Source organism: Bos taurus, chromosome 3, assembly GCF_002263795.3.
Source record: "Bos taurus isolate L1 Dominette 01449 registration number 42190680 breed Hereford chromosome 3, ARS-UCD2.0, whole genome shotgun sequence".
NCBI classification, from domain to species: domain Eukaryota; kingdom Metazoa; phylum Chordata; class Mammalia; order Artiodactyla; family Bovidae; genus Bos; species Bos taurus.
The window spans coordinates 116794238-116817010 of NC_037330.1; the positions used below are offsets into that span (position 1 = coordinate 116794238).

The 22773-nt window shown below is 49.8% G+C and overlaps 1 protein-coding gene across 1 annotated transcript in view; it reads right to left on the minus strand.

Moving 5' to 3' along the window:
* Positions 1 to 22773, minus strand: part of COL6A3 (collagen type VI alpha 3 chain) — a 91027-nt gene that overhangs the window by 12531 nt on the left and 55723 nt on the right. The window contains exons 25-42 of the mRNA XM_059885240.1: positions 20932 to 20967; positions 20270 to 20332; positions 19483 to 19545; positions 18184 to 18246; positions 17260 to 17322; positions 15308 to 15358; positions 15077 to 15112; positions 14414 to 14476; positions 13330 to 13392; positions 12060 to 12092; positions 11939 to 11975; positions 11817 to 11828; positions 11223 to 11716; positions 9280 to 9376; positions 7654 to 8352; positions 6357 to 6459; positions 2778 to 3337; positions 816 to 1079 (exon numbers count right to left, since the gene is read on the minus strand). Coding sequence (XP_059741223.1) covers positions 816 to 1079; positions 2778 to 3337; positions 6357 to 6459; positions 7654 to 8352; positions 9280 to 9376; positions 11223 to 11716; positions 11817 to 11828; positions 11939 to 11975; positions 12060 to 12092; positions 13330 to 13392; positions 14414 to 14476; positions 15077 to 15112; positions 15308 to 15358; positions 17260 to 17322; positions 18184 to 18246; positions 19483 to 19545; positions 20270 to 20332; positions 20932 to 20967 — 2800 coding nt within the window. The remainder of the gene's footprint in view (positions 1 to 815; positions 1080 to 2777; positions 3338 to 6356; positions 6460 to 7653; positions 8353 to 9279; positions 9377 to 11222; positions 11717 to 11816; positions 11829 to 11938; positions 11976 to 12059; positions 12093 to 13329; positions 13393 to 14413; positions 14477 to 15076; positions 15113 to 15307; positions 15359 to 17259; positions 17323 to 18183; positions 18247 to 19482; positions 19546 to 20269; positions 20333 to 20931; positions 20968 to 22773) is intronic.

The window sequence follows — 22773 nt, forward strand, 5'->3', positions numbered from 1 at the left end:
TCCTAGGAAACAGAGCCCTGGGGCTGAATGGTCTTTGGATTCATATCTTTCTGCATTGCATGGTAACAGATGAGAACTACCCATCCTCACTCATGGTTCCTTGATGTGAATGACACTGGCCCAGGAGAAAAGAGTGGGAGCCTCCCCTTCCACGTCCCAGGAGCAGCAGGGGTGGAGAAGAGTTGGGGTTAAGGGGGCGGTCCAGGAGAACTTGGAGGGTGGGGCATGAGTACTGAACAGAGACCGGGAAAGCATGCATGGGCAAACCCCGGGGCAGCACAGGAACCACGGGGCCCACATAGCAGAGGGCAGGGCAGGATACTGCGGGCCCAGGGGAGGGGCACGCCGGTGCCCTTTCTGCAGGGCTGCGGACGTCCCGCGGTCCTGGGATGGCGCAACTCCAAGGGCTCCCTGGTTACTCCCTACGGAGGGTGACTCAGGGTGTTTTCCGTTTACTGAACACGGAAACGTGCTTCCGACGCTCAGGCACGGTGGGTGGCTGAGACCCAGCCAGGTTCCGCAGGCATATTTCTTCCTCCCTGGGAAGTAGCTACACTCGGGCCCCATGGATCAGGTTTCCTCCATCAAGTAGCCCAGGACCCCAAAGGCAGGGTAATAGTTCACAGTAGTTGCCCAGTTTCCGTTTTGTTAATTTATCAACTTCGGTACAACCAGGATGTGCAGGATCTCATTGCAACCTTGTTGCTGTTTTTCAGGACAAGGTCCAGTGAATCGGAATTGTTCCCTTGACCACCCCATTTGATACCCTGTGCAGAGAGGGGTACCGACTGTCCTTAAGGCGACCCTGCACTTACTCGTGCTGAAGCTGCCTTGGTAGATGGCTCTGACCTGAGACCTCAGGGAGCAGGTCACCGTAACGTGGTAAGTCTGCCCGGGGAGCAGGCCCCCGATGACGCGGTCCGTGACAGTGAGGTTCTGCTTCAGAACCACGGCCTGATCGTGGGCCGAGGTGACGGTGAGGTTGTATAAGTAAGGGCTGGGGGGCTCGGGCCTCTCCCAGTGCAGCTTGGCGCTGTTCTCTGTGACCTCAGACACATGGATCTCGCGAGGTGCCTTCACTGCGGAATAGAGCAGAGTGTAGAGAGCATGAGATACAATATACGACCCTAGGGGCTTCCCTGGTAGCACAGTGGATAAGAATCTGCCTGTCAGTGCAAGAGACACAGGTTCGATCCCTGGTCCAGGAAGATCCCACACGCCAAGGGGCTGCTAAACTGGTGCATCGCAACTCCTGGAGGCCGTGCGCCTAGAGCCCACGCTCTGCACAAGAGAAGCCATGGTGCTAAGAACCGTGCACCATAACCCAAGGGGAGCCCTGCCCACTGCAACTAGAGAATAGCCCTGGCATCAACGCAGACCCAGCACAGACAAAATTAAATAGATGCACAGTTTTTAAAATGATCTTCATAAAAAAAAAACTTTAAAAAATTAATTGATAAAAAGTAAAACCCTGAATGACTGTAACATATAGGCCAAAGGTGAAATCTTAAAGATATGTACCAGTAGACAGTTGATCTGAAGCTTAGGGGAGGCAGAGGAGTAATTTCTCATTTAAGCTCCTGAGAAAGACTGATGTAACTACCAGCATATGCGAAATGTGAAATTCACATTAATCAAAAATCTCATCATTCATCTACCAGGTATAACACTACCTTTTTTTTTTTCCTGTTGAAAATCTAATTAAGAAGATACTTTGAAAATGCACAGTCCAGCGTGCTTAATCTGAAATCTTCAAGACAGAATAAGCCCCATAATTTAGTCTATTAAATACACATCATGGAACTTCAGGGCATGACCTGAAATTCTTTGAAGGAATCCCTGCTCTCTCTCTGTTCATAAAATGAAGACAATGTCCACTTTTTCAGGAGCACAAACATCCTGCCTTCACTTTTCAACTCAGTTTGTGACTCCAAAGGAACTTCTAAGCGTCTTCTCTGAGGGAAAAATAAAACAGCACAGTCTGAGTCCCGTGAAGCCCACCTGCCCCTGATCATCAAATCCAGCCTGGAATGTACTCTTCCCCGGGGCAGTACCAGCATGCCGTCCAGCCTGCAGGGACAGACGGATGGTCTGGCTCTAACCTTCCTCTTTGCTGAACAAAATGGCACAAGGTAAGCAGAGCACAAAGCCTGGGCTTCCTTTCTGCGGCTATGAGCTTCACAGCGGGGACAAGGCTTGTAACCGCAAAGCTCCATCCAGAACTTTGGGGGTCACAGTCTGAGGGAGGGAGGTCTAGCTCCAGAACTAAAGCCTAGAAACATCTTTTTCACTGCCTAAGTGCTGACAACAGGCTTTATCCTTCTCCCACTCCCGCGGCGGGGTCTAAAACTCTACATCGGCTTAGAACTTCTCCCTTTAGCCTAAGACAACAGCATCTCCAGCTGGGCTGGGGGCTGGCCACATGCTACATCCCGGAGAGAATGGGTCACTCCCGAGCTCCCCTGGTGCGGGCTTGGAGTTGGGGTGGGGAGTGTGGGAGAACAGGCAGCAAAGGCAGGGGGATTTATTTCACTTGCTCTTTGCATGGAACTCATCAGCCTTGCAGGGTGCGCGGCAGGGGAGAGAAAGATTGCTTTTGAATACAGAAAATAAGCAATGTTCTGGTAATTCTATGCTCAGAGCAACACCTTACAAGATACTGCATCTAGATCTCAGATCCCAGATCAAGGACTGTGTCTGGTTTGCCTTGTAACAGGCTCCGGGGACAAGCCCTGGACACAATAAATGAGAAGAGCACAAGCTGGTGGCTTTCTTACCCACGGGCTTAGCAGCGCCGGGCCTGCTGGCAGCCAGTTTGACTGCCTGGGGCCTGGGGGCCTCGGACCTCGTGGCCATGGATCTGGCAGCAGTGGGGGGTCTGGCAGGGGCAGGTTTGGCTGCTGCAGGCTTCGCGGCTGCTGCAGGTCTGGCTGTGGCTGTCTTTGCCGCCTCGGGCCTGGCAGCCACAGGTTTGGTGGCCTCGGTCTTGGTGGCCATGAGCTTTGCAGCCTCGGTCTTAGTGGCTTCAGTCTTGGTGGCCGTGGGTTTTGCAGCCTCAGCCTTGGTGACCACAGGTTTGGCAGCTTCAGTCTTGGTGGCCTCGGTCTTGGTGGCCACGGGTTTGGTGGCCTCGGTCTTGGTGGCCACGGGCCTGGCACTGTCCATCTTGGTGGCCACGGATCTCCCAGCTGCGGGTCTCTCATCCACAGGTCTCGTGGCAGCTGGCTTTGAGGCTGGCAGGTTCACCACTGTGATCGGTTTGGTGGTGGTGATCACCGGCTTCGTTGTGGTCACCAGTTTAGATGTAGGACTTGAAGTAACGTTATTAGGAACATTTCTGTTAAAATATATTAAATGTTATTTTGACTTGTACATATTTTCTCCTGCCATTTAAAACAGACAAAGACATAATTCCATGTGCTATGTAAAATTTGCTCTCTCAGCAAAACACATGCAGTAGTTTATATATATTACATACAATATTACATATACTAAATGTGTCCTTTTAGGATCTGTGCCACAGAAAAGACATTTAACAGCATATAAAAAATAGAATTATTAGAAGTGAAACTTCAATTGTACTATAAATATACTTGTCATCTTATTTTCAATGTATAAAGTAAAACCAGGGAGAGAGTAAAGAAACAAAAATAAATATTGTCATTATAATAATACTTACCAATAATGAATAATAAAAAATAAAATAATATTTAAATAATACTCTAAATTCCAGGAGACAGTGGAGCACCGAGAAGCCTGGCATGTTACAATCCATGGGGTCAGAAAGAGTTAGGCATGACTTAGCAACTAACAACAGACTAACAACAGACTAAAAACTGACCAACTGAAAAACACACTCCAAAAACTAAGCTCATTTAACAGCTACTCTCATTGTAAGAAGGTATCCACGCAGCAAGATGCCGTGTTGAGCTGGAAAACTATGAGGTCGACATATAAGTTCAGTCCCAGTACTCACTGTGTATTTTTGTTTGTACTAATTTCTGTGTGTGTAGTTGTTTCTCTCACAATTTATTAATTTATTCTGAATCCTTAAAAAGAATAACAACATAACCAGCAGACACAACAGCACAGACCCAGTTTTGTTTGTTTCTTATGCTGAGATGATTGTTATTGTTTTATAGAAGTGTCATGCTATATGGCATATACAGTATATTCTGTTCAAGTTGATATCATAAAACTTCAAACCCTACGTTGTTTTGTTCATTCTGTTTTCCTAAAGATAAAGTTGAGCCAACGTGATGGAATATTCAAGGGAAATTAGACAGATCATATTAAAAGGCTAGAAAAATAGAACCTGTGGACCCAAATCTAGCAGGATGAGCATCACAGCACCAGAGGAGGGTCACTGTTGGATTAGGAATGATTTTCAACTTACCAGGCTTACCACACTTTTACCCTTATGGCAGAAAATGAAGAGGAACTAAAGAGCCTCTTGATGAAAGTGAAAGAGGAGAGAGAAAAAGTTGGCTTAAAACTCAACATTCAGAAAACCAAGATCATGGCATCTGGTCCCATCACTTCATGGCAAATAGATGGGGAAACAATGAAAACAGTGACAGACTTTATTTTGGGGGCTCCAAAATCACTGCAGACACTTTCTCCTTGGAAGAAAAGCTATTTCAAACCTACTCAGCATGTTAAAAAGCAGAGACATTACTTTGCTGACAAAGGTCTGTCTAGTCAAAGCTATGGTTTTTCCAGTGGTCATGTATGGATGTGAGAGTTGGACTATAAAGAAGACTGAGTGATGTAGAATTGACGCTTTTGAACTGTGGTGTTGGAGAAGACTCTTAAGAGTCCCTTGGCCTGCAAGGAGATCCAACCAGTCTATCCTAAGGTGATCAGTCCTGAATATTCACTGGAAGGACTGATGCTGAAACTGAAACTCCAATACTTTGGCCACCTGATGCGAAGAGCTGACTCATTAGAAAAGACCCCAATGCTGGGAAAGATTGAAGGCAGGAGGAGAAGGGGACGACAGAGGATGAGATGGTTGGATGGTATCACCAACTCGATGGACATGAGTTTGAGCAAGATTTGGGAGTTGGTGATGGACAGGGAAGCCTGGCATGCTGCAGTCCATGGGGTTTCAAAGAGTCAGACATGACTGAGTGATTGAACTGAACTGAGGCTGACATAAAGGCTCCCTGTGAGGACAGAGGCAAGAGCTGAAGGAGTTAAGGGATGCAGAGAGAAGTACGTAAGGGTGGTAGGAAGAGGCCACCTGGGGGGGTCAGCTAGGAGAAGCCAAGAAGTCACTTTGCAAGGCTAACCCGAATCTGCATCTCATTTGGACTCAACAGCCAAAACCTGCCTTTTCCCCAGAGTGTGACACTCCATCCTCTCTTGGAGGGCATGAATTGCTGGCACAGTGCTTGGCCCCAGTTCCTGTCACCATGCCCCCCTTTTGCAGTCCCCCCATCACACAGCCATACTGCTCTCCTCTCTGTTCCTGGATTTGACATCAACAACAGCACTGGACATAAGACCACAGAGCATGTGCCAAGTGGCCAGCATCACTGTGAGCACCGCAGCCCTACCCACCTCTCAACCCCCTCATGCTCTGTCCAGGAGATCATACATGTCGCCTCCTTCAGTAACCACCATCACCTATGCTAGTACAGCATTAATCCTTTTAAGAAGACTGGAGTCCATTTTTTGCTTCATGTGTCTAATCCTTCTATAGGAAATCATTGCACACTGGTTAGATTGCTGGGACATATGGCCCAAAGGCCCACCTTTCTCTGTACCCATGCTCTTAACAATGTGATGTGGCAGGTCTCCCCAACAGGTCCAGCTCACTACTCTTGAATCTAGCAAGGCTGGCTTTGGCCAGTGGAGCAGAGCATAGGGAACAGTGCACCAGTTCCAGCCTGGACCTCAGCGGGGCTTGCCCACTTTCATCTCTCTTGGAACCCTGCCCAGTCTCCCTGGGTACAAATCCAGGCTTGCCACACAGAGCAGAGACAAGTGACCCATGTCAGACCACCCCAGACCATCAGTCCACAGCCGACCAGCAGCTGATCACAAGCATGTTAAGTGAGCCCCTTCGAGGCCAGAAGAACTGCCCAGCTGAGCCCAAACAAAACCCGCCAGCCCACAGAATTGCAAATTAAACAGTTGTTATTGTCAGTCACTAAGCTTCAGGTAGTTCGTTACACAGCAAAAACCAATGGAGACGACAGATTCTTCTCCGGAAATGCTCCACGTGACCTCTGGGAAGTCCCATTTTCTGGATTTCAGCATCCTCACCCCATAAAGTTATGTTTTGGCTAAAGGACCTGTGCGTGCCCTCTAGCACTCTCGCTTCTGAGACACTTCTTATCATCACTTACATTTGTTTGTAACCAAACTGCACGAGATTCTTTGCCGGTTGGTCTGCTTGGAACCAATCACACTGTTTCCTGATATCTGGGGACAGGTAGAAAGCATCTTTACCTAGAGGGAAAAAAAAATTTAAGTGCATGTGAACCACACGCAAATTAAAATTACTCTGCTAAGGAGTTAAATGGATCACACAGTAGGTAGTCCATAAACACTTGTTGAATCAATTCATTCTTCCAGATGATCTAAATCCAGTGATTTGAAACATGAAGCGTAACGGTCCTCAGTCCATAAAGCACCTTAAATCAGTATCTTCTATTTGGCGATATTTGGGTGATTAGGTTAAAGGTGACATTTACTCAGTGTGCAGGAAGACAGGAGTAGAGGAGAAATCAAGTGCAGAGCTAAGTAAGCTCCAAGCTCTTGAACGTCAGATTAGAATCAACATTTACAATGCTGACATTACTGTCAACATTTTCTCAATGCTATTTAAGGAAGCTTCTGTTTTTAAACTTCTGAAGACAGAAATAGTGACCCCTGCGTGAACTTGCCAGCCCAGCTTTGCTTTACATTTTTTTTCCCTAAAATTTTATGGGGGGTGGGGTGGGGTGGTGCAGAGTATACTTTATAAAGCTCCCTTGTTTGTAAGACGTTCCTGTGCTGACTCTGGACAAGGCAGTGGTGAATGCTACACCTCCCCCAGGACGTGTGGTCTACGGGGACCACAGATCCAGGAATGAATGACAAGAGGCCATGTAACAGATGCAGTAAGTACAGCATCCAGATTAATGATGCTCAAGCCTTGGGCGTGGGGAGCACCCCAGTGAGAAGGGGCACATGGAGGGAATTTCTGAAGATGAACGTGGGTTCACTGCTAAAGCAGGGTGGAGAGCATTTCAACGAGCGAGAGCCACAACAGCAAAGGCTTGGAAGCAGCCAAGTGTGGGATTGGGGGGTGAGATCAGATCAACTCTGCTCCTTCTAGAAGCTTCCCTGGTCCCCCAGGGGACACACTTCAGTGTGACCAGCATGCTTAGGGTCGGGCGTAATAAATGTGCACTTGACCCCCGTGCCCGCCTCGACCATTGGCCCCCAGGAGCACAGCCTGTGGCTGGGAGAAGCCCAGTCAAGTCCGGTTGAACAAACAAGTGGAAGAAGGCAGGATTCCCATCTATGTCCACTGCAACCCCAGCTCCTACCAGTGTGTCTGGGACGTGGGAGATGCCAATAGACACCGGCTGAACGAATGGACAGGTCGACGTGGGCACACCAGCTATCATTCCCAAACCAAGGGCACACAGGACTCACTGCTGACGAAGGATGGCAGCAGCCTCCCGAAGCGCATTAGGGGCTCCTCGTTGAGCTCGGTCGACTTGTCCACTAGCTTGAAGAAGACGTCGTTGGGCTCGCTGGCAGAGCTGTACAGCTCCTTGACATTCACCTTCCTGCCAATGCCCAGGATCACGAAGAAGTAGCCTTTGCACTTGGCCTGTAGGATGGCTCTCTGGGCCTCCTCCAGCTGCTGCTTCTGCACCTCGCCCGTCAGCATCAGCACCACGATCTTCAGGTCCCGGGGGTTGGGAGCACTTTCGAAGATGTTCTCAATGGTGTAGTCGATGGCGCGGCCCAAAGCCCTGGTCCCCTGCAGCTGGGTCATCCTGCTGCCAAGGAAGGCCAGCAGCTTCTCTTTGGAGCCGTAGTCGGTCAGGGAGAACTCCACCTTCACAGGCGGCACACTGGCGTTGTCCACCGCCTCGTAGGGCGCATGCTGCACCACCGCCACGCGGGCAAAGTGCTGGGAGGCCTTGGGGTCTGGGCTCACATCCAGCTGTCGGACCAGGTACTCGATGTACTTCCTCATCTCGTTGAACTGGAACGGGGTGGTGGACTCGGAGCTATCTAAGATGAAAGCCATGTCGATGTCCACATCACTGCCTGCTGCCCTCCGGTCCCTGAAGGAAGGCCTCCAGCTGCCGAATCCACAGGATGGGTCAATGTTGCAGATGTCTAGAAAGAAGCATGGCAGCCTGTTTATTCTGTCACTCTCAGAGTGAGAAACTGCACGTCAGTCTGCAGAGGGTCTGGGGTCATTAAAATTGTCACATAATGTACAACTATGTATACCTTGCTGACATTATCGTGGCCAGATTTCAGTTTTCATCACCTAACACTTACAACTGAGCGACTTCACCGTCACTTTTCACTTTCCTGCACTGGAGAGGGAAATGGCAACCCACTCCAGTGTTCTTGCCTGGAGAATCCCAGGGACGGGGAGCCTGGTGGGCTGCCGTCTATGGGGTAGCACAGAGTCGGACACGACTGAAGTGACTTAGCATTAACACTTACCAGGGGAAACTAATCAGCAAGCTAAAATCCTTTTTAATATGGCTTTGGGTTCGATCCCCGGGTCAGGAAGATCCTGGACAAGGGCATAGCAACCTACTCCAGTATTCTTGCCTGGAGAATCCCATGGACAGAGGATCTTGGCAGGCTATAGTCCATGGGGTCAAAAAGAGTCAGACACGACTAAGCAATGAACACTTTTGGCATAATGCAAGAGTCAGAAGGGCGGAGAAGGGAAGAAAAACACCTTACTTCTCTGCCACTCCTTGAAGAGTGTTTTCCAGAAAGTCACAAAGCCAGATTATTAATTTCTGGACTCCAAGGTCAAAACAGAAGCAGAGCCCACTTACTCCTTTATTACCTATGGAACCCAACGCTCTCCTAACAGAGACAGGCTCTGTTTGGGGCGAGTCCGCTTCAGGCATGGAAAGTACATATGCAGCATTTACACCGGTAAATACAGGGCCACGTGAATCTTCGTTTAACTCAGGCTTTTTGTACAGATGGTGATTATTCACTCAGTGTCCCCCTGTGGATGGTGTGTTTTGCAATTGCCGCTGGACAGGCTTTCCTCTTGGAGAAGCACCTTACCCAAGCAGACGTGACACGTCAGGACATTCTTCAAGAAGTCTGTGAGGTCTCCGCCAGCAGGAAGGACAAGGGCATGTCCCACCGCTGTGTTATTGATCTGGTTTAAACAAAAAGAAATGTTCAGGAGGAATATACTGGACGTTACCATTTGAGAATACAGCTGAAGAAAACATTAGAGTCACATCAATTAAATAACCCCCCAATAGCTTCTCTTTCTTAGGAAGTGGGGTTAGGAAGGAAGGCACTGATTATAATAGAAAAGCACAGGTTTTCTTCCAACGAGATGAGCTGGAGTTCAAACCCCTCTCCTGCACTCTCTGCTGGACCTGAAGCAAAGCTATTTAACTTCTCTGGAATTCAGTTTCCTCTGCTGCAATCTGGGATTAATGGTAGATTCCCATGAAGTTATTTGGAGGATTAAATTAGGTAATGAAGCTTAAGTGCCTGGTATAGTCTCCAGCAAACAGCAGGGTCCTCAATGTTAACTGTTATTTCTAGCAACAATAATAGCAACTAGCCAACATTGGCTCCATCCCTCTTTCATGTGCCCAGGTCCAGAAAGGGCTTTAACAACAAAACAAGCAATCACTTCCAGAAGATTTTAAAAGTCCTGCCAATCACAGTCTCTGACACACCATCAGTAATGATTTATTTTGTGAATAATTGAATGCATGAATAACTGACTGCCTGAAACTATCCTTTTGAGAAACATGCGTGGTGGCACTTCCCTAGCGGTCCAACGGTTAAGAATCCGCCTGCCAGTGCAGGGGGCCTCAGGTTCAATCCCTGGACCAGGAAGATCCCACATGCCTCAGGGCAACGAAACCTGTGTGCCACAACTACTGAGCCTGTGCACCTAGAGCCCGTGCTTTGCAACAAGAGAAGCCACTGCAGTGAGAAGCCCAAGCACTGCAACTGGAGAGAGCCCGTGCACAGCAGCAAAGACCCAGTGAGGCCAATAAACAAACAGGTAAAAAGGAACATGCAAGGTTCTGGATCACTTGGCCCTCATAAGGGGAGATGTACATACATGAGACCCTGATAGGAACATACAGCTGGTAAACCAAAGGCAGAGACCCAACCCAATACCTGGTGCTCAAACTGGCCTGAAGTTTGGCAGAACAAACCCTGAGAGATGGCACCAGTGACCCAACTCTCCCTGGCTGATGTGGCAGTGATAAAACCATAGACTACTTGGTTTGGAAAGGAAGATGTTAGAGACCAGTTCACCCCTCTGGAGCTGAGAAACCTGAGCTACAGAGAGATAAAGGGGAGGGCCATGTTACTCTCAGTGACTTGAAGCCAGAAGGTGACTGAATTAAAACTAGAGCCAAGATCCTGGTCCCGCTGTTTCCCTTCTTGACCATCATTCACCCATCCTGGACAGCACAACCAGGATTGGCATTGAGCAAAGACTAATTAAATTGATCAACTGATCAACTGATTTTATATATTGATTGATTGATCATTATTGATGGATCAATAATTGATTAATTATTTTATATATTATCTATCATTATAACAATTATACAAGTTATTTAAGCAAATGACAAGGGAGTGCTTAGCTGTTTCACAGGCAGAAGCTAAAGCTTCCGTGTTATTTGTTTAAATGACTTGTTTAATTGTTAGATGGCAATTAACAATGGCTGAGAAACGCCTGAATAGGGATGCATTCTGGGGGTTGGCTCGCTGATGTCCCTAGGGGAGGGAGGGCTCCCAGGGTCAGCCTGGGAGCGTCTCTTCCAAGATTCAAGGAGGGACCCGGTGGGAATAAGTCACAGGCACTTGGATGTCCAGAGCCATCAGGATGTTCCAGAAATCCCAGCTTAGATACCAGCCTCATCTAGACACTTTGAGAAGCTATAGGGTGCAAACTGGCCCCAGATTTGGGCACGGAAGTGCCCGAGTGCCTTCTCAGAGCCCAGGATGCCCGGAACACAGACCTGTAGGGCATTGATCAGCTGCCGGTCCTCCTGGCTTGTGAGGAACAAGGGTGTGATCCCAGCATCTGAGAGCTTGAGCACAGCCTCCCGGAGCTGCGGGGTCGCCCTCGTGGGCTTGTTGCTGAAGAACACCGCCACCTTCCTCATCAGGAACCCGCTCCGCACACGCTTAAACGTGTTTCTGGCCACAAAGGACATGGCGGTTTCCAGGCTCTGCTGCTTGGAGGTCAGCGACACCTGCAGGTTCTTGATCTTGTCCAGGAGGACGGACTTCTTCTTGGAGTCGGCAAAGCGGATCTCCGTGGTAACCTCGTTGTTGTAAGTGACCACGGCCACGCGGGCCCCCCTCGGGCAGTTGCTCTCGGCGATGGTCAGGTCGTCCAGAATCTTGAGGACCACCTCCCTCATCTGGCTGAACCTGTCCTGGGTGACCCCCTCTGAGGTGTCCAAGGCGAAAGCCAGCTCCGTCGGGAAGACGGGGCACTCCAGGGGCCCTGTGGGAAGTGGGGGAGGGAGGTTCACAGACACACTACTTACCAGAAAAGGGGACTTCTGCTTCCCTCAGAAGGAAATCCAGTCATCGAGATAACTTACCGTAACAGCAAGCTGGAAAAGAACAGAGGAGCATGAAAGCCACGTCCACTGGGCTTCCACATGCAAGATTCCACACACAAGAATAAAACCGCGGTGCAGACAGCAGAAAATAGCGTACTTACGGCATTTATCTTTGATGCTCTGGACCAGCGCACATTGCTAAAAAAGGGAAGGAGAGAAGACGTAAGAAGGCGGACAGGAGGCTCACAGGGCAAGGGCTCATGCAGCACGCATGCAACTTACGTCCATTGAGTCGCCTCTGCTGCCTTTGTAACCCTGCAAAACAAGGACGGGCGAGACCTCGCACACGTGCAGGTGTGGAGCGTCCCGCAGAGGAAGAGCCCGGGCCCATGGATGCACACCAGAGGAAGTGAGGTGGTCCCTGGCCGGCCTTGATCGTTCACAGGCTCTCCCTCTAAATTTGACTTAACTGCTCCAGGAGCGAAAGAGAGACAGAAGTATCTCCAGTTGAGGTTATCAGCCCTGCGTCCTGAAAACCAGGATGCTCATCACCAATCAGGGTAAACCACACATTCGAGCTTGAGTCTAAATGCCACTTCCCCAAGGAGAACAGATCTGCCTTCCCCCCCGACTCTGCCCCTAGCTTCCCACGTCCTGTCGCAGGAGGGACACCCGGAAGTCAAGAGAGCTACTGTGAGGCTCCAGGTCCAAGCATCCTGGCTGGATTCCACCCCCAGGATACACCCACGGCTGCCCTCGACATCTCATCCCAGTGTGTGGCTGCCGAGGGTCAGGCTGTCCTCTCGTGGGCTAGCCAGCATCTTTCCGTCCAGCTGTGCCTGCTCGCCTCTCACCGTCACTGGACTAACCATCGCCCATTAAATACTCCCCTCAGTTAAACCCCTGACTCTGCCTTCTTCTCCTGGTTCAACCAGCCCAACCCTTCAACATGTTCTTTCAGGGATTATTTTCCTTCCTGCCTTATCTTCCCCACTCTTCTTTGAACTTCATCAATTTCAATGTCAGAAGACAGTACCAGGAGAAATTCAAGCAAGGAAACAAAGACGTTTGTAATGAAGGATGTTTAAGGGCTGGAGAAGGTCGCCCTCACGGTTCCAGGTGGCAGGTCACTAGTGGAGTTTCAACTATGAACCCCTTGGGGACTTTATAGCCCAAAGGGAGTCTCCTCCAAACCGAGATCTCTACTAAACTTCCTCAAGATGCAATCAAGAGGTATTTAGATGTGTTTACTTTTCTTTGCCCTCTACACAAACCTCAAAACCTACACTAGGAAATTTTAAAGGCAACTTACAATACACCCTGGATTACAGAATTTCGCATGAAATTTGCTTTACCATTGTCTTGGTACTCTAAAATTCAAAAACTCTTTTCTTCATTGTGATATCAAAAAGGGAACTGGTTAAAAGCCAAATAAACAACAAAAATGCAGACAACTCTTTCGTAAGGAAAGGAGACAGTGGAAAGTCTTCAAGGACCACGTGTAAGGCTCCCAGCCCTCAGGCAGCTCGACTGGGAATGGGTAGGTACTTACAGATGGCCCTGGGTAACCGGGGTCTCCCTTCTGTCCAGCTATCCCTGGAGGTCCCGAGTTTCCCTAGAAGCAGAATACACATGGCTCAGTTGTGACAGAAAAGGGAGAATTCTCAGTTCCTACAGTTGGACGGGGTGGTAGATGTGATCTTGTCCGACGTTCCCCATCACCAAGAGGAATCTTTCATTTCAAGAGGCCTTCAGTGTGGGGACAAGTGGCCCTAGCAAAACAGAGTGCATCTCCCCAAACTCTGTTCTCTGGCAGGTCAAGGGGAGAGGATGCTGGAACCTTTAATAAGACCACAATGGATGTGCAAGAAATCAGGAACTGACAGATCGTGAGCTCACTCTTCAAATGTAGAGAACCAATCCAGTGTTTTCAGACTCCATCGTGAGTAGTATATGATCTAGTTTGAATGTCCTCACTGAGCAAATTAACTGGATGATGATGATGAATTTAACTGGATTTTAAGCTAAAAATACCTGTTAGACGCCTTTCCCTGTTTCTAGGTCACAAATTGCTAATTCAAGACTCAGTGCAATTTTAGAGGATGAGTAAATATCCTCTAGGGAGAAAAACACACAACAAAAAGTAGCTTAAGAAAGAGGAGCCTTAGCACAATGGGGAGACGAGGGAATACAGGGTCTCAGCCTTGCTCGACCCGAGCCTGGAACCCTGGTGAGCACTTTGTGTGTCTCATGAAATCGTGTCTGCAACATCCAATGGGCATGACCAATGACTGTGTCCACACAGACTTTCAACATCACTCATTCTGAGTCCCCTGGTGCCATGCATGGAGTGCACCGTGGACTAGTGACCCTCGAGATGTATCAGAGGAGGGGGCCCTCCAGGCCTCCCTGCAGGGGAGCATAACCAAAGGGAGACAGCACCGACACAGCTGCAGGGGGTCAGGAGGACGTCAGCCCAGGGTTAGGGCTCCTCTACTCCCACCCCCCACAATCTCCAGCCGGGTCACAGGTGAAGAAGGGTAACTCTGAAAGAAGCAATGGAGTCTTCAGGGTTCAGGCCTGCCGCCACGAAGGTTCTGGCTCTCCACCTTCGGCCAAGGGGCAGGCAAACTTACCCTTCGGCCTCTGATGCCTTTGGGTCCCGGTGGTCCGTCTGTCCCTGGCTCACCAGGATTGCCCTGGGAAGACAGCCAGGAAGCAGCACATTAAGCTCTGGAGTGGCAAGTCCAACTGAGGGTCCCTGGGGACCTCCGAATCACACTACCCAGGGAAGCCAAATGGATTTGGCTGGACTTTGATGGACTTTTCCACTGAGTTACCAGTATAGACTTAGTCTAACATTATTGAACTTAGAATTCACATTAATGACAGCATTATATAGATTACTGGAGAAGGAAATGGCAACCCACTCCAATGTTCTTGCCTAGAGAATCCTGTGGACGGAGGAGCCTGGTGGGCTGCTATCCATGGGGTCACACAGAGTCAGACATGACTGAATCGACTCAGCATGCACACATCCATGTGTATAGATTATAGCATCTTAAGGTTTATATTTTATTGCAGTGTCATTATTTAATCCTCACAAGGGCCATGCCAAGTGCATATTGTCATCTTCATCTGACTGATGAAAGAAGGTCTTAGAGAAGCTGGGTCTTTCCCAGGGTCACTCAGTTAGTGTCTGACCCACAACTGGACCCAAGATACAGTGACCTTCAGCCGTGCTCCCATCAGACTCATTCAAAACAATGAAGATGTTTACCCACTAGGGGAATGCTTACCTTTGGACCTGGGTATCCAGGGAATCCTCTTTCTCCCTATAAAAGATAAATAAATGACTCAATATTTGGGTCCCAGCTTAAAATCATCTAACATAAATTATTCTCAAGCAGAACAGAAATAGATCCAGTGTCACCAAGAGAAAAAGTTCACCATGTTACGATTAAATTTTGTGAGATAAATCTTTAAAACTACAACATGTCAGAGTTCCAGACTCCTCGGCAGATAAATACCTTCTTGCCTATGCGACCTTCGCTGCCAACTCCATCTCGCCCATCATCTCCCTGAAAGAACGGAAAGACAGCATTGCTGCAGGGGCCCATGTCAGGCGCTCCACGACCTTCTCTGTCTAAAGCCCTGAGCAGTGCGTCAGATCAGGGTATAGTTCAGGGAAAGTTCCTACACCCACCCACCCTTCAGTGTGAACTAGACCGTGTCTATAGGCGGGTGAGCTTCGTGGACTACAATGTGAAAAACTGCTACAAGCTATTGGTAACGATGCTGTTTGGATGGAGAAGCAAAGCGTCATGGAGCCAGGGAATCTTAAGAGTCGACAGGACTCTTGAAGGTCACCTTGACCTATGGATCTATGAGTCTTCGTTGTTGTTGGTTTAGTTGCTAAGTCACGTCCGACTCTTTTTCAACCCCAAGGACTGTAGCCCACAAGCTTCTCTGTCCATGGGATTTCCCAGGCAAGAATACTGGAGTGGGTTGCCATTTCCTCCCCAGGGGATCTTCCCAACCCAGGGGCTGAACTCGAATCCCCTGCAGTGACAAGCAAATTCTTTACCACTGAGCCACCAGGGAAGCCCCATGAGTCTTTGATTCTACTTCAAAGAAAGAACACGGGGCTCAACCTACACCTTCCTGAGTCTTCTCTGCTCAGCCCCTGCTCCCCTCTCCTGGGCGCTCCTTCCCTTCCTTCCAGGTCACACCTCTAGATTTCCTTTCTTCCCAAAACCCGTCTCCCTATACTCAGAGATTTGTCCCTGTCACTCTCTCCTGGGGGGATCTCTGAACTGGACACTGTTCATTATTCCAAAAGAATCAGAAGAATGTACTTGAAATATACAATAATACCTCTAAAACACATGCAGAACATGCTCCTTAGTTAATTTACAGTTTTAAACAACTAAAGAGTTGTTGCCCCAAATTAACAGAAACAGAAACAAGAAGAGATTTTTTTTCAATGATTTGAGTAGTTTTTAAAGTTTGATCTTATTTTTCCCCTCTGCTTCTGAGACGAAGTAATAGCAATGGATTTTTAAACTGCCATTCACTATAGAGAAATTACAAACACAAGAATAATAATGTCAAGCTTTGGGATCACGGGTCAAATCAACCTGGCCCATGTATGTAGTATTTAGGTATCATAACTTATCTTAGGAAACTCCCCAATGTCCTGGAGATATTTTTTTTTCCCTAGATAGAAATATATGTTACAACATTATTGTAAGTAAGCACTTAGAGGATTTTTAAATATTTTTAAAATGAATTCTAAAAGTAAGAATTTCCATTCTGGGATATATCATTCCTTCCCTGGTGGCTCAGATGGTAAAGAATCTGGCTGCCAATGCAGCAGACCCGGGTTTGATCCCTGGGTTAGGAAGGTCCCCTGGAGAAGGAAATGGCAAACCACTCCAGTCTTCTTGCCTGGATAATTCTATGGCAAGAGGAGCCTGGCAGGCTATAGTCCATGGGGTCACAAAGAGTCGGACAGGAGTGAGCAACTAACACTTTCACGTTCATATCTCATTCAAAACAAACTGTTTCAGTCTGAACTGAGATCTTATCAAAGCTCACTCCATTTTAAACCAAGGACATTTATTTCTTTACAGAAAAGCTCCATCTAGTTGGACTTGAAAACCATTTGCAAGTCCTGAAATGAAGGTGGTTCGAGGGTCAAGACACCGCCACATTCACTCCTAAGGAAAAAAAAATCTAGAAAAACTACCTTTATACACTATCCCTCCAATGAAATAAGAAGTATTTTGAAACTCATAAGCACCAAGTTTCACTATTTTCAATCACATCCCCAGTAACATAAGAAGCAGCTTGTCTCTGCGTGGAACCAACCTAAGCGGCAATGACAAAGCCCAGCCCAGCCCAAGGCCCAACTCCCTGCTCCCCGAGCATCTCAGCAGAGTCGACAGAAGCCAGGGCCCCATGCACGTGGCGACCTTACCGTCTCCCCACGAGGACCCCGGTTCCCGATGCTCCCCTTAGGTCCTGGATCTCCGGGCTCACCCTAGACATGAGAAACAGGGCTGAGACGACTCAAACTGTGGTTTCAGGACTGCGCTTGCTCTGAGTGATGTCACTGGCAGGTTGTCACAAGCTGCCAGCTTCACCTTTTAGATTTTGAGGTTAGTGAGTTTTTTACATTGCAGGGCTCATGAGTGAACTCCTGGAAGAGAATCCAGGCAGGCTTCCATGCTTGTTCTTTCCCTCATCACAGCAAGGGGACAGGCTGCCGGGGAGGAGAGAGAGGCAGGCACAGGAAAGAGGGCTGCATGGAGTCAGCAGTGAAACCCCGAGGCCACACCCGGGGCAGAGAGGTGAGTCTGAGTTGCCTGAACTCACTGCTCTCCCTGAGAAATGCTGCGTCTCGGACGAAGGACAGCAGCTCTTCCCGGGGCTTACAGACCGTCAGCCTGCATCCAGCAAGCTGCTGTTACCCAAAGCCGCCGGGCTCTGGGGCCCTTGGACCAGCTGCGTGTGGCCAGCGAGGCTGCCGGCCCATCTGGAGAACACTCAGAGCGTCTGGAGGCAGTCCTGGGGGCTGCTGACGTGCCCTGGGCTCCCTGAACCATCCTCACGAGCCCAGACTTGGAAAGATGCGGCAGGCCAGCAGTGGCTGGTGTCCTAGCTATGCGAATACACACCAATCCACTGCTCACAGCCCATGCACACCCTCGAGGCGGGGACAGTGATCCCCCCGGCCCAGCTGCTGTCAGCGGGGGCGGCGGGTGGAAGAGACCAGAGGGGAGGAGAAGGATGTGCACACCAAGCAGCTGGACAGACTGACAGACGAGGGAGTCAGGATGGGGTATTTGGGGGAGGGGCGGCTTGGCCTCCAGAAACACGCATTGCCCTTGTCCAGACAAACCTTTCTTCCCAGGGGCCCGGTTCTGCCGCGTTCTCCAGGAGCACCTGCGGTTCCCCCGCCTCCCTAGAGCAGGAGGAGGGGAGACAGGCAGTGAGACACCCACCCCTCCAAAGCCAAAGGGTCCGAATCCCACCTCCTGCGGCCCCCACTCTGCCTCTGCATGGAGGTCAGAACCTGCAGCTCTCTGCCACTTCCAGCCCTGGAGGCCCCGTGCAAACGTGCATGGAGAGGGCCTGTGTCAACCTAAAATTTGAGCGTGACCTCTTTTCACATGTGTGCACACATCCCAGGAATTAACGGTCACCTCCTGAGTTACCAACTAGGGACAAACATGCAGCTGTATGTGGCATTCCCTCCTCTCGCTTTCCACACCTCCCCACAAGCACCTGACTTCACTCGAACATCGAGTGAGAATACATCAACAAAGGGACACAGCCCTCAAAATGCAAGGCAGAAATGACCCTGCCGGGCCCAGCAAATCCAGGTGGTGATGGCTGTTCGTATTGCTTGCTATTTGAAGAGTTTCACCTCACCTCTGCATCATCAAAAAAGAATTGACTAATCAGAGCTTAAATATATGTTAGAGAAAACACAAGCTTTAAAAATAGGTATCTATCAGATTTCAAATTGAGGAAAGACTTCCCAAGCAAATAGCGGTTCTCACGAAGTTCCTGCTGCCCCTGTAAAACACTTCTGGGCGTTTACATAGCCTGGGGTCAGTTCTTCGTCGCTTTGTTAGTCACGACTATTTTCTCTAACAAACAGTAGGATGGCTCCCTCAGGATCACAGCAGACCCCAGGGACACCACAGTGTGGGTGTGAGGGCAGCCGGGCCAGCCTCAGCTACACCAACTTGCTTCTGCTCATCATCGCTAACAGCTGAGACAGATGCTGACGTCTGCCGTGGTGGCAAGTTTAAGGACCACCTTCCACATCACACTTAAGGGTAGGGGAATTTCCTTACACAGAATATCAAAGCACAGAAATAATTTCCAGCAGTACGGTGTAATCTGAGCATCTTAGTAGATTCATCTGACTTCCTGAGTCCACCCTAAGACTTCTGCAGTGAGGGATACCCACCCAGCTTATGTCCACTGGGACTTAGCCCAAAGAGCCCCAAGAAAAACAATATCTAACTTCCTCAGGGCGGATGAGCCAGTTGCTATGAGAACTGAGGTCTGTGTTACGAAAGTGTTGGGCTGAGGGGTCCTACCACCCACGAAACACGGGCTATCCATGCTGGCCATTTAGCGAAAGAGGGGTCAAGACGGACTTACTCAAGGTCCAAGCCAGACTTACCCGAGGTCCGGGAATGCCCTGTTCACCAATCAGGCCTGGAGGACCGGTGGGACCAGGCGGACCCTGGAGAAGTAAGATGCCCACATAAGTGCTGCGTGGAGGTGACCCGCCACGACCACCACAGGACCCACACAACGGGAGGTTACTCTGCACAGGAAGGAACGGCTCCCTGGCGCAGGCCACAGCGTGGATAAACCTCAAAAACGCAACGTTGAGTGAAGGAAGCCAGACACAAAAGGCCACCTGGTAAATGCTTCTGTTTGTATAAAAGGTTCCGAAGATGCCAGTCCACCAAGGCAGAAAGGGAATTGGTGGTTGCCAGGAGCTGGGAGGGCGGGATGCAGCATGACTGCTTAACGGGCACAGTGTCTCCCTGAGGGACAATAATCATGCTTTGAAACCTGATAGAGATGCTGCTTGGGCAACGCTGGGAATGCTCTCAGTGCCCCTTCAAAAGATTAAATTTTGTGTTCAATTTTGCAAACTGATTGTCACCTCAATTAAAAAAAAAATACACGGCAAGACGTGGCTCAGTGGTAAAGAATCCACCTGCCAATGCAGGAAATGCAAGAGACGCAGGTTTGATCTCTGGGTTGGGAAGATCCCCTGGAGGAGGAAATGGCAATCCACTCCAGTATTCTTGCCTGGAGAATCCCACAGACAGAGGAGCCTGGTGGGCCACAGTCCATGGGGTCGCCGAGAGTCGGACACGACTTAGCTACTAAACAACAACAGCAAGACATCTGGGAACGTATCACAGGATACGCAGGCATGCCGGGGTACTGACCTGTGCGCCTCTGGTCCCCTGCTCTCCTACAGGGCCCTGCTGGCCGGGGCCGCCCTGGTTGCCCTTTGAGAGGAGAGAAGAGGCAGGGAGAGGTCAGCCATCTGTGCTCCGGTCACATCTGGAGGAGGGTGCAGGGAACTGTCCCAGTGGTTGCGGGGGGTCAGAAGTAACACTGCAGCTCCAGGGAGAGGCATTGGACACACGGAGCCAGTTGTCACTTGGCACCCTTAGAATTGATTGCCCCGCTCATCTCACCTTTTCCTCAAGATGACTTCATGACATGAAGCTATTTCGGCCCACACGTGTCTCACAGAGACAGCTGAGAGGCAGAGCCACCGAGACCAGTAAGTGGGCACATCCCCAGCAGGAGATATCCAGGACACGGCCTCCTGCCTCTTTTCCATTCCCTCTCCTCCATCCCCCGTTCCCACAGCCACTTTCATTCTGATAATCATTCTCACTGCATCATCAAGATTTTCCCAAGCCTTTGCAGAAAAGGCTAAATTCAAGGAGATGGTAGGAAAGCTGCTGTTGGAGCCACAAGCCTCGATGGTGAAAAAGAGAGTCCCCCGCTCTGGGTGGGACGGGAGGGCCAGCCCCTGGAAGCCCCCAGTGAGTTATACGGAGATGACATCAAGGAGACGGCGGCGTAGAGGCTTTACCTTAGCTCCCGCTGGTCCCCTTCGGCCAAAGCCACCCTGGGGAGAAACCACATAACTGTGAGGGGGAGGCTGGGGGAGACTGGGGGAGACTGGGCACCTTCACCACACCCGCTGGGAGCCAGACGCTGTGCCTACCGGCCCGCAGGAAACTCTCACCAAGTGACACCTTCCCCACCCGCCAGCCCTCCCCGAGGGAAAGCTGTGCTCCCATGCTGCCCTTGTCAATCATCTAAATGGAAGATTTGAGAGTGACTTCAGACCTGCCAAGCAAAACAAGGAGTCCTCGGGCTACGTGGCCCCAGCCAGTTTCAAGAAAACAGGAATGCCGACCTGGCTATTTTTCTTGCATTTTCCTAACTGGAGGGAGAGGTAAGACGGCAATTATAATGGAAGGAAGCCCCAGACTCTCCACACTGTCCTGGCCAACTATAACACACACTCGGCTAAGTAACGTGTCCGGAGTGCATGTGCGCTGACCTATAAAGCCCGGCTGTCTCGGTTTGAGCCCAAGACTTGGCAGCATCTTCCCCGACGCTCCAGAAGCGAACCTTAGTTCAAATAACCGTGGCCGCGCTTGCGCGTGCTCCAAGAAGTCCCGCTTTGTGACTTCTTCCTTTTTGGTGGAAAGGTTTGGGGTGGGCACCCATCCTGGACACATCTTTGCGAGGTTAGGAGGTGGAATTCCAGAGCCTGTCTTCAGCCAGCCTGTGACGGGCATGGCCCGTCTGCTTCCTCAACCCAAGAAGCACGCCCACTGCCCACCATGGACCAGTGCGGTGATATTCTGGGGCCACTGCTCTGCCGTGACTCACTGCAATGGCAGCTCCTCTAGCGAAGACCTGAGCCTCCGTCTAGGGACGAACCATGGACAGGTGGGAGAGGTGCAGCCAGGCCTCCACAGGGCACAATCTGCTCACTCCTCACAGTCATCCCTGAGTATTACCGGAGGTCACCTGTGCTCGGGCCTCACGGGACAGGAGGCAGCCCAGGAGAGGACATCTTTCATCTCAGTGTGAGCCTCACTTGGGGAGCTCCCAAAACAAGTCCCAACTTGACCACACAGAACTCAAACCCCAAGTTTCTATCCATGCTTAGAAATACAACTGAGTTCTGTGCTCATCATGGAAACAAGTTTTGCCTCTGTTCACAGAGCTGGACAGCCCAACAGTATAGTGTTTCCTCACTGCTTACCATTGTATAGATCAACAGTATTACTCAAAAATTACACTCGAGCCTTCTAAGAGAGCAGTTTTCAAAATTTAAGTTTTCTGCTGAACGTTAAAAGTAAGGTGATGCCCATAGCGTATCATCTGCTTACAGGTAAGAGTTGTTTCTTTTAAAAGCTGCCGTCAGCAGACACCCTTGGGTGATCCAACTGTGGATCCCGCAGCGTGTAACTTCCCCGGGGGACACAGCAGAGGGGGCCCCGGTCTCAACCCCCCCACCACCATCCCCAGCAAAATGCTGAGCAAACACCTGTCTCAGGCACCCACCAGCACCCTGAACTGACTAAGGATTCACAAGCTTCTGGACCATTTTCTTCCAGCTAGAGGGTCCAAGCTCCGGGTACCCCCTGGGCCCTGGAAGCATTCAAATGGCTTCTCAATGATCATCCATCCCCCTCTGACCTCAGCAATTCTTTAAGACAAAGACGAGGCAGTGAGTGGTCTGCAACAGGCATTTCTGAAATGCCTTGGAAAAACAGCTGTGAGAAGCATTTCACTGGAAATCTGGCTCTGGATTCACTGCTTGACTTACAGCAGCGGAAGAACAACAAACAATTATCAAACAAAATAAACATACACCCCGTCTGCCTCCCTACCCCTAATCCCCTCACTCTTT